We start from the raw sequence: 12002 nt of genomic DNA, 5'->3' as shown, positions 1-12002 counted from the left end.
AGCAATGTTTTGAAACACGTTTTCTGGTTACGGTTCATTATTATGCAAATTCTTGCCTGGCTAAACCCGCTAGTCTGAACGCCCAGCAAAGTTAAGCCGGGCTTAACGTTGAGCTGGGCTTAACTCAAGCCTGGCTTATATTCAAGTCTGAACGTAACCTTTGTATTTCTCTAGACGCGACTTGGTAATGATTAGCAGGTAACCCTAGCTCTAAGCCTTATATAACAAATGTGAAATGTGAATAAACCCTTGGTTACATGAGCTAATGTTTCCAAATGGGCAACATGTATGTAAGACATTTTTCTTTATAAATAAGCTACAGCACCAACAGCAGGATTATTAATGTCGACCTATATCTTTTTTTTTGTTTGTATCAAAAGGCTCATGCATGCAAACTTTCCTAGTGCAACTTGGGATCTCTGTGGCTTTTTCCTGATCTAATTAATTGCAAAGTAAATTAAGATCTTCGATTACAGCAACCACGTATTACTAGTAGTAGTACGTAGTAGAATGGCTTACCTAGACCAAAGAGGTATTTTTCTAGACCATCCTAGGCCTAGATCAGGTTGTAGGTAAACAGTGGGAGAGTTTGCCATACATTGTGCACTCGGTTCTCTAAATTATGACTCATATTTCAACAATGTATATACTGTACACATAGGTTGAAAATAGATGTCTGTTTTAGGACAATACCGTAAAACCTTTAAATTGAAGCCCTGGGCTTCTTTTATTGCAAACTTTGCATGGGCTTCTTTTCAAGATGGGCTTCTTTTCGAGGCTACTTTTACAAAGTAAAGAGGAAGGTTTCTTTTCAAAATGAATGCTGTAAATTTTGAGAATTACAACTATAAAACAAATAAAGAGGGCCACTGTAACATCAGTCTGTATCATGGAGTGTATTAACCCTGCTTTAATCACCTAAACTACTGTATAAACCATGCATTTTTTTTTATTTTTTTATTTATTTTGTTTCTTTGAAATTCATGTACAGTGTATGTAGAATATATGTCATGCTATCTTGATATGAAGTCTGTGGGCTTGTTTTCGAGGCTAGTTTTGCAAACTAATAGGGGCTTCAATTTAAGATGGACTTCTTGAGATTAAGCCCATAGGGCTTCAATTCAAGATTTTACGGTATGTGTTAAATTAAATTTTGAGAGTGATATTTCTCAAATTTGCAATATGAGTAAAACAAAAAACTTCAAAAAATAAAAAAAACAAAAATGCTGACCCAAAATTTGTTGGCCTCATAATCATTATTTTTAGCCTACCTTGTAACGATAAATATAGCACCCAAGGATTAAAACAATGATGATGATTATCACCACTGCCACTATGCTGATTAATACTTCAGGAGGAAGAGTCCATGCTGGCTTGTAATATTTCAGTGACCCCACGCTGAAATTCAAGTTACCATGGTAGACCTGAAAATAAACATTAAACATGTAGTCATATCCGTTTATAACTAGTAAATTTCTGTTTGTAGTATAACTGAACCACAAAACCCCTGGTAGCAGGTACTTACCATGACTTCTGCGGAGCTGTCAGATCCATCCAAGCTTAGAGGTTGTTTTTCTGGAGGTATGCATGTCAGCTGGATATTACCTAAATAAGTTACATCACATTTCTCTCTTCCAATCTTTACTTTCACGTCATCTTTATTGGAAGCAAGGTTAAGATTTTCACCCTTTAATAAAAAAAGAAATTAAGGCTATTTAAATAAATTTCATTTAAATAAACATAATGTGCATATAGGCAACATTTTATACACCTCTCTTCCACTCAATATATACATATATATATATATATATATATATATAATTTATTGAGGCTTGCCTCTATAGTTTAGGCCTTCCTGTTTACTTGTTTAGGCTGTTTATTCTAATCTCACCCAGCCTATTGTTTCCAATCATGCTTGCATGAAATTCTCACCTTATACGATCTAGCTTTTTCTACCCTCACTCACTCGCCACTGAGGAAGGTCTCTTATACACATCTAGATGTGTATAAGAGACAGGAATAAATACAGTCAATGCGGACGTAGGATGAGTGACAAAGAACCTGAGCGAGTAGCAAACGAGCTACCAAAGATTAGAGGGTGTGAACAAAATCAAATCAAAGAACAATAGTAATCGAATGAGTCATATAAACTAGTAGCCTATGCTATATAATGTAAAACATAAAGCAATATAAATAAATATATAGATATATATATAAATATATAAAAAGGCTGCAAAAGACATATTAAAGTCTAAAAGCATTAACTAATATTAATGCCAGCAGGTTCTTTGTCACTCATCCTACGTCCGCATTGACTGTATTTATCCTTGCTTTACCTTCTATCTGTACCGTACCACCTGATGAAGGGCGATGCCCGAAAACGTTTGTATTTTTTACCATTAAAAGTTACGGCTACTCTACACTTTTGCTCTATGCGTTTTATTTACTATTTTATTGAAGCCGATGTAATATACACACACACACACACCACACATATATGGATAAACAATAACAGTGCTCAAATAGGAACAAGATGTTATAATTGCATAAAGCATAGCCCTTCACCGAAAAGTTCCATTTATTCAGTTGTATAAAAAAAAAATAATTTCTTGAAAGATTCGATCCTGCAAACCTTTTGCTATCAGGGCAAATGCTGCTCATTTCTCTGATAACTATACACATTCTGATATAATAGTCACCACCATTAAGATTTGAAACAGTTCAGAAATAACTTGTAAAAAATTAGAGGAATGTATTATTTTCAAACTTGGCACTCTTACACCTAATAGTAGGAATGCATCGTTTAAGTCTTTGAGAGGGTATTGTTAAATATCTTTTAATGAGTAGTATATAACACAGTTCCTTTCAGTACACTGCAAACTTTTATTTACACAAACTGTACATTGGTTACAATCAGCTAAACTCCAGGTTTCAGATGTTAGAGAACCCTTTTAGAGTGGAGTCGGCTCTGTACTTTTCTTCTGTGTACTCTTAACTACTAAATTGAATAACTACTACTCAGTGATATGAGGGTGTTTGCCTATTATACTTTAGGTAATGGGGGTGTGTCTCAAGTAAGTCACCACATACTTTTAGAATTTCTGATTGGATCATAGAGAAATTCTTTTTCTATGATTTAGTAACTTGTTTACCCAAAAACTGCTAATTAAGATGTATCACAAACTTCAGAGCTTAGGCTCAAAACTGACAATCATAGATTCATAGTGTGAGAAAGGCCAAGTCCAACTGAGGGTAAAGTTATACAATGTCCAGTTATATTATTAGATTATCTGTATACTCAAGTTGACCATTAAAACTGTCAAACCAATTTAAGGCATTTATCAGGTGAAGGGTATCGATTCCAATGGTTATGCAAGTTAATACCATTGAACCTTAATACTACATTACAGTATATCTAATTAGATCTAATATGCACTAGTTGCTACTATTGCCTGCATTTATCATAGGCTTTTATGTTATATGCTTTGAACAACATTTTAATTTTGTTAATGCTTTCTGCCCATCTTGACTTTATTAATATTTCCATTTTTTACGTATTGAAAGTGCCTGCCCCATTGTTTTATTACTCTACATGACGGTCCTTTCATCTTTGCAATTTGACATGTACGATTCTGTTACATTGTGTTGCTTATTATCTGTATTTTGATTGGATGTTCACACATTATGTTTGTTACAGTATAGGTCTATATATATTCTGTCTCTTATACACATCTAGATGTGTATAAGAGACAGATACATACCAGTATGGTCAAATACTCTACATCATCCCTCTTGTACACATTATTTGCCAGTCCTTTATACACAGGATTCACATAATATTTGAAATCCTGGAATTTCTCTAAACTCTGCAGAGACTGGTATGTCTCAACTCCATCAAGTAGGAATCCGTAACTGGGAACCAGCATAAAGTCAGAATCTCCCGGGTCAAACTTACTGAAGATGTCGGGCACTTTACATGTCATTGAATCCATAGTTGCATTCATACAATCCTGAAAAAAAACAAACAAAATATTTCAACAACCAAATAAATCACAGAAATAGACAAATAAAAATTTACAGACATGTCCAATAAGGAAAACTACATAATAAGGAAAAACTTTTTAAGCCATGAAAAGGGGTAAAATATAATATATCTTTTAGCACTGCAGGCAATTTCTATTCACCACTATGAAGGGGACCCTTTATTTTACCTGGATTAGAACCCCAGATATTGTATAGTGGTCACTGAGGATACTTGCTTTCCAGTCCCAGGGTACTGGGTTCAACTTTTTTACAATAAAAAAACTCTTTAAGCGTCAAATAAAGACTTACTTTATAAAGCTTCATTCCATCATGCAATTGGCAAGTGCTACTTGCGTTTGGATGTGTAAGAAATAAATTTTAAAAAATAAATAAGCAACAAATCAACAGGATACATAACAGAAAATATTTCTTATAAAAAAAATGCTGCAACATCTTTAACTTATAACTGGTTTGTATTGCCAAACTTAATACTAATTAATGTATACTTGAGAATGACCTATATCATCTTCAATGCATTTCTTTTATATGACACATAAACATAAAATATAGCTTACACATAGAATTGGTTTACGACTGCAGTATCAATAGCCACAAATTTATTTACATTGCAATCACAGGATTAAAATAATAAAAAAACATACTAACAGTACTCCACATTAGAAATGTAGAAAGTGTGATATATGATTTGATAAAGGTCTAGGCTTACCATATAGACTTTCTTTAGTTTTTGTTCTTAATATTATTGTTATTATTATTATTATTATTATTGTTATTAATGATAATGTTACTATTTTTTAATATTTTATATTATATATTTGTATGGCCTACTGCTCTCAGTTTATGTGGCTATTATTTATCGGATTGTCAATAATGGATGCATATGACGAAGAGCATATTCACGCTATCCTTCTTCAGCGTACAGCACCATACCTTTCGAGACAATTGCGACTTAGCCTCAGCTTTCCCCTACTATTGGCTATTAGTAGCTACACAGAGAGGCCTAACCTAGGTTGTGTCGTTGACAGAGCCAAATAAACTGTTGTTTGCGATAATTTAATTAAAATTCTCCCTGACGATTATATGATGCACTGTAAGCCTTCGATAGCCAAGGAATTCTCATTATTTTCAATTTTCATTGCAATGCATGATCACAGTTAGCTTGAGTTGCATATGCTTAATGCATGAAAAAGTTAAATTTTTCCCATTTCTATTTCATACCGTCTTCACAGACAATGTTTGGTTCCTGAGACGTCTCTTTGATAACTGTGCATGCTTGACAACGTCACTTTACTCAATGCACATGCTCACTGGCTGTCTAGCATTACCAAGCGCATGCTCACTGTGTTTTTTATACATATTTCACAGACATTCTTTGTTAACTGCGCTTGTGCATTGGTAAGTTTGGAATTCCCATTCCTTCGTAGTAAAAGCTACCACTACCTACAGTTTCTTAATGACTGTTTCCTCTTGATTGTAGCAGCCTAAACGTGCGGCACAAAAAGCCCAAGGCAATAGGGTCCCAGTATCTACTCTACTATGCACCGCACAGGGAAACAGAACAAGAGTGAACAGTGGGGGGAGACAACTGATATGATTCACATACTCCCACTTTGAAATGTGGAGGATGTGTCCCTCCTCTCCTCCAGCATTCGTCGCCAATGATAACAACCATTAATAAACTTACTCCGTAAAACACTTCCTCATCTATTGTCATGGTCAACATCTTATTGTTTGCTACGTATAGATTCAGTCCATTTACTTTAATATATGTTCCACCACTGAGGGAAAATAATAATAATAATAAGCATTATTGTCGAACAGAATGATATGTTGTTAGATTGATTCCCTGCAAACAATGCTGTAGCCAGAATTTTCAAACAGTACAGGAAAATATTAGGGTGGACCCACTTTACGCATAAAAACCAAATAATGTGAACCAATTTTACTCAAAAATATGAAAAATCTGGATCTATTTTCTTATACTTTACCCATTTTAGGCAAAATGAGAAACTGAACTCATTTAATGCATAAATCTGCATAATTTGGACCCATTTTTAAAAATGTGGAATCATTCTGTGGATGCATTACTGTCCTAATAGCTGGCAACGGCATTTCCTGCAAAACCCTAGTGCAGTGGTAGTCTAGGTTATCAGTTGCCAGTTCCATTGTGGGATTTTAGACGTACAGATAATGTCGGAGACACATTATGCTGTTACTGTACATTATCAACAAATACGTTGCTAAAAATGCAAACAAAATCTATGATAATTAAACGAATATAAACAAAATTTATTTTCTGATATTTTTATGGAAAACAGTTTGTAAAAATACATTGAATGAATGTATGGCAGGAATTATGAACGCATTCTGCATTTTATAAAGGGTTTCAAACTAGATGCAGCTCCAGTAGGTTGAAATTATTGTGAAATGCATGAACAATTTTTTCCCAAGGTAGGCGAAATAAAAAAATACTGACCTCACCACGTTCTGCAGCCATATTTATGGTTAGAATTATGCACATCACCTTTTACTTCATAATACTTTTATATATACTGTATGATTTTGTTTTTATTTTCAAAATGCAACATCAGTTCTCATTATGTAATTAAGGAAAATCCTTATGTTCTGTTTTATAAACAGAGAGAGTAATATAAGGGTTTTTCTTTTATTTTAGTGACATTTCTTGCAATATGAGCTACATAAATGGAAAATTATAATTCTCTCACCTCGCAATGGATTTGTCGGGAATAATTCCTGTAATGATTGGGTCATCTTTGTACTTGAATATTACATGGCTGTTGTATTCTCCATTGTTAATCATCAAAAGCACACCACCAGTGGTAAGGTTTCTAACTGGAGATGTTGTACAGTGAATTAGACCATTATCCTTCCTCCTATCCAATCAAATTAAAGATTTGGTGGCAGATGTCAAAAAATGGATTTCTCTCAAATTTTTACCATGAATAGATACTTGGGTAAAAAGCATATCTATGACATTTGTTTAATTTTTTAGCTTTCGTTGTCATGGCAACGACCAATTATCTAAATTTTACCGTTTTTGTCAATTTTGGACATTTTCAGAAGTGAAAAAACACTGACTTTCAGACCTTATTTTAAAAAAAAGAACATGCACTACATATATTTTTGTGATCATCCATGTAAATAACCAGATATTAACTTCCATTTATCGCAAAAAAAAAATTGTGTAAACAATTCTGTTTGGAAGATACCATTATTTACAAAAGGGGGTTTTTCTCAAAAGTATATTTTTTAAAAAGTATGCCTCAGAAACCTATCAGTAACTTCCAAAGTGGTGCTTTCATATCCACCATCTTCCATATTTTGCTAGTCAATAGTTGTCCAAACAATGATCAAGAAAAAAAGTTGTGGGTAATTTACACACATGGATGCGGTATTGCCAGAAAAAACGGCATTTTTTAAATAAAAATATATCATTTTTGACTGAATGGATAATATTATAAATCGACGTAAATTCATTTCAATATAATGTTACTATAGTTACATAAATAATCTAACAACATGTTAAGAAATGTGTTGCCAGGCTCATTTCAAGTAATTTAAAACTCAATTTTGTACTGTATTGCCAGAAAACAGCATTGTTTTTACTGAAAATTAACATAAATATACTTTTTTTTACTGAACAGTTAATGCTATAAAATATAATATAATTCATTAACCATAACAAATATAGTTACCTGACAAGTTTAACAACATGCTAAGAAATGTGTTGTAAGGTTTATTAATATGCGTTACTGTATTGCCAGAAAAAGCAGAATTTGTTTCATTAGAAATATTATAAGTATACATTTTTTTTACTGTACCGAAAATGTTATAATATAATATGCCCTAATTCATGTAACTATAATATTACTATATACATGACTATTATAACAACATGTGTTGCCAGGTTTATTTCAAATATTTTAACTCAATATTATACTGCATTGCATGTAAAGCGAACAACTTAATTTAACTTTCTGAAAAAAACAATACAAATTCAAACACCACTCTGACAAAAGCAATTCATGATAAATTCGCTTTCAACAACGAGTTATGATTTTCAACTCAGGAAGACTCAATTTAATTGTTGAATTCACCATGGAAAGTTAATTGTGCCATATACAAATGGATGTTAAAGATCAACTGTTTCATGGACAAGCATTTGGAGGTTGTCTATTGCGATTCCTCTTCGGCAGCTTGAAGAATATCTTCATCTGACTCTTGAACACTTTAGTAGCCTAAACAGTGTACTACTGTATCTTGACACGACTCCCCCCTTTGTACACAGTGTTAAAATTTTAAAGCATATTCTTGAGCCAATACAAATTCTTTCCTGGGATCACTTAAAATGAATACTTCTAACATGTAAATATGTATCAGTACACGTTATACATAGGCCTAATAGAACACATAGGCCTAAGCGTGATTTAAACAAATCTTAAATCTTTTAAGATAGAAATGCGATACTGTGGTTCAATTTCGTTTTTATCCTTTTGCAAGTTTCTTTTAATGTTTGTTTAATAATACTACTACTAATAGTAATAATGATAATAATAACAATGATGATGATGACGAGAGTAATAACTGACAATAATATTAATAGCAATAAAAAGTGAAGAAAATTGTGCTAAATGCGAAAAACAAAGTTGTGATTTGTTGTTCATACTATAGTATATGTAGTTAAAGCTTAGTAAGCTATTTAGGCCTAAGTTATCTTGGATATTAAGTAGATCCCTGATAAAAGATCATGAGAAATTTGTTGCCGTTTCATTTTGACTATAATGGTAATGTGATGATGATGAATTCACATCTAGATGTGTATAAGAGACAGATATAAAAGTGTCATATTTGTACTATTTCCTCAAATTTTCTCACCTCAGCCCCAGCCATGGTGGGGCTGAGGTGGTTGTGAAATCACGTTTTTGAAGTAGGCCTATGTAAAGTACATACTCAAAGACAATGTTTTTAAGCTTTGTTTTCTATGGTATACACACGCACATTAATAAGATCTCTATGGTTGTCAAAAATCCCTGATAAAAGATCATGAGAATTTTTTTTTGCACTTCATTTTGACTAATATGGTGATGGGATGATGATGAATTTTACTAAAAGTGTCATTTCTGGCCACCTAGAGGTACTATTTCCTCAAATTTTCTCACCTCAGCTCCAACCATTGTGGGGCTGAGGTGGGTGTCGACTCACAAAATGTCCTCCCTCTCCACCTTTCAAAACAGGTCTGTGCCCTTCCCTGGGTATGACATTGAACTCCATCGAATCAGCTCCTGATGTATATCTTAGTGACTGCTGTTTGTTTTTAGGATGTGATCTGGTTTTTCATGTCCATTTTTCGTGATTATGACTATTCTGGCAGTGGATAAAGAATGTTTTGAGCAGAGGTGGATTTAAGGACCCCCCCCTTCATTTTTTAAGGAAAAATAAAGAAGAAAAATATATTCAAATTGAAGTGCGAGAGTGTAATTTCCGGCCATCTAGAGATGCCCTAGTAATAAATTTTTTTACCTCAGCCCCAACCATGGTGGGGCTGAGGTGGGTGGTTCCTCGGTTTGTGAAAGTCCCTCCCTCGTTCACCTCTCTTTCGAATTCCTGGATCTGCCACTGTTGATTCAGTAATATAATAATAATATAATATAATTATTTTTGCGCTTATTTATAATGCGTCTATTGCAATTTTCAATTTATCCTCTCAAACAGTCCTAAAAACGTTCAGAGTGCGCTACTTCACAGGGGGATTCGCCTCCTTGACCCCGCCGGGATCCTACGTAATTTGCATAAGGGCTCCCCGGCACCTTTCAAAATCCTGGCTACGTCCCTGAGCTAACTCAGTCGTTCCTACTGTAGCTATTCTCTGGTTTTTCTCGACCTCTGACACTGACTATTTGGAATTTCTTTTGAACATATTATTTTTGTTGTTTCTGAAAATCTTGTGTTTTTTCTTGTTTTCTATGAATGTGAAGGTGCGCATTTAATAAGTGTTTGAATATCTTTTCAGTAAACTTCTATCAGATTACACTTCATATTATTCATATCCACACCTATTTGCACAATATGGTAATACTCTACATGGTACAACACAAGATTTAAATATTTCAATCCATGCACTTTTTGTCCAATTGTTTAACCTTATGATCACATTCTTAAATATCTATCTCGCCTAGGGATACAACAGTCAGCCTTCTTACCGCCTCCTTGTAGAACTGAACGTTTCAAATCTTCTTCCATATTCTCTAAATGTCTATCCGTCTCTGCCAACAATTCCTCCATTTTTACTACTCTGCTACACTGATCTACTGTTTAATTTTCTTATGATTTTTTTTGGCCATTGCAAATATATATTGATGAATATGAATGTAATGTTTCTTGTATGGCAGATAATAGTCGACTGATGGCTTTTGGAGCAAATTGAAAGATTAAACATTAGAAGATAAAAATGCTACCATGGGAATATGTGTCAGTTGCAAGACTTAGCATAAGCTAATTCTACTTTGTCCAACAGTGTTTGATTCTCAGGTCTGTATTCAAGTGTTCCTGTAACTATCTGATTTTCTAGTGTACAGAAGCTTATGTAGGACTTTATAAATCCATCTTCGGGACAGAAAAACAAATGGTTATTAAACTTAGCCTTATGCACAGACTGGCAGATATTGGCGAACAGGTTGATCAGACACCTTCGCAGTGATCATTTCTTTAAAATTAATTCCATTGTATTTTGGTGATTCATGCACACCAAAAGACACTATGGTATCTTTGAAATTTATTTTCCACTTTCTGAACCAGGTCAGATGTCATATGCCCTCCATTTTCAAACTCCTGTTAGGGGCGGATTTAGGGGAGGGAGGTAAAAGAAAGAAAAAAGAAAAAAAAATTAAGAAAAAAAAAATGATAGCCCAGACACCTTAAATGGTATTTTTGTGCGTCTAGAACACAACAATTTCGCGGGGCATGCCCCTGGACATCCTAGGACAGTGTTGTCTCGATCAGGCCAACTTTGCCCCCCCCCCCTTTTTGAACATCTTTGGATCCACCCCTGCCTGTAGTTGTAAATTCAAAATTATTAAGAAGGCTTATACGATCCCACTTGCAGTTCTTCATATGTTGCAACATTCGAGAAGGTAGGAAAAACCTTTTACTGTCTATCTGATTCTAAAGCATGTTTCATTTTAAAACCATCTTCAATGACATCAACTTCGTTTGCATACTCTTTAGCTATGAAACTACATCTTTCATTATCGCTGTTCTGGGATTGTGTTTGGAACACCGCAATGCAACAAAATATTTGCCAAGATATTCATTTTCCAAAAAATCTGCTCGAGATTCTCTGAATGCTGTAATCGGACCACCATCTGGGACATAGGACTTCTTGTCGGACGAATCCTGGCACCACCCCTACCACGACCACATATTAGGTTGTCCCGACAAGAAGGGGTAGGGGTGTTGCACGATGTGGTTAGGGAGGAGAGGGTGTTATTCAGGGACTGGCATTCCCAGGCAGGTTAAGGGGCTGTGTCCAACTGGTGACACCACTGACAGAAATTGGTATGTATAAAGTGAAATTATTCACCTTAAAAGTGTTTAAAATACCGCTAAAACAGGAAAATGACAACATTGATACCACAAACATTGTTTGTTTTTTTATCACAACATTACTTAAAGTATAGAAAAACATTTATTATTGTTGTAATAAAAGGAATCTTAGAATAAATCAGCAGAAAAAAATGGTAAATTTTACTATTATAATTTTTTTAAAATGAAAAATGCAAGTATTTCTGGCAACACTGCTCGTACGTTTTTAAAGGGGAAGTGCGGGGATGAGACAAGTGGCCATATATTGCTTATTTAACCTTTCCTGAGTTCGGGAAAAATACTTAAAAAATTCAAAACGTTGAGATGTAACGATAATTAGAGAAATAAAACATGAT

General features: G+C 34.1%; 1 protein-coding gene across 1 annotated transcript in view; it reads right to left on the bottom strand.

Moving 5' to 3' along the window:
* LOC117109103 (plexin-B-like) overlaps nucleotides 1-12002 on the bottom strand; it is a 38814-nt gene that overhangs the window by 4577 nt on the left and 22235 nt on the right. Inside the window, exons 12-16 of the mRNA XM_033251348.1 lie at nucleotides 6771-6938; nucleotides 5729-5822; nucleotides 3762-4010; nucleotides 1526-1687; nucleotides 1272-1424 (exon numbers count right to left, since the gene is read on the bottom strand). Of these exons, the coding sequence (XP_033107239.1) occupies nucleotides 1272-1424; nucleotides 1526-1687; nucleotides 3762-4010; nucleotides 5729-5822; nucleotides 6771-6938 (826 nt within the window). The remainder of the gene's footprint in view (nucleotides 1-1271; nucleotides 1425-1525; nucleotides 1688-3761; nucleotides 4011-5728; nucleotides 5823-6770; nucleotides 6939-12002) is intronic.

Source organism: Anneissia japonica, unplaced genomic scaffold (genome assembly GCF_011630105.1).
Source record: "Anneissia japonica isolate Jap-2015-1 unplaced genomic scaffold, ASM1163010v1 scaffold3279_len158616_cov144, whole genome shotgun sequence".
NCBI lineage: Eukaryota > Metazoa > Echinodermata > Crinoidea > Comatulida > Comatulidae > Anneissia > Anneissia japonica.
Note: the sequence above shows the minus strand (reverse complement) of the source record. Positions and strands in the feature narration are given on the sequence as shown.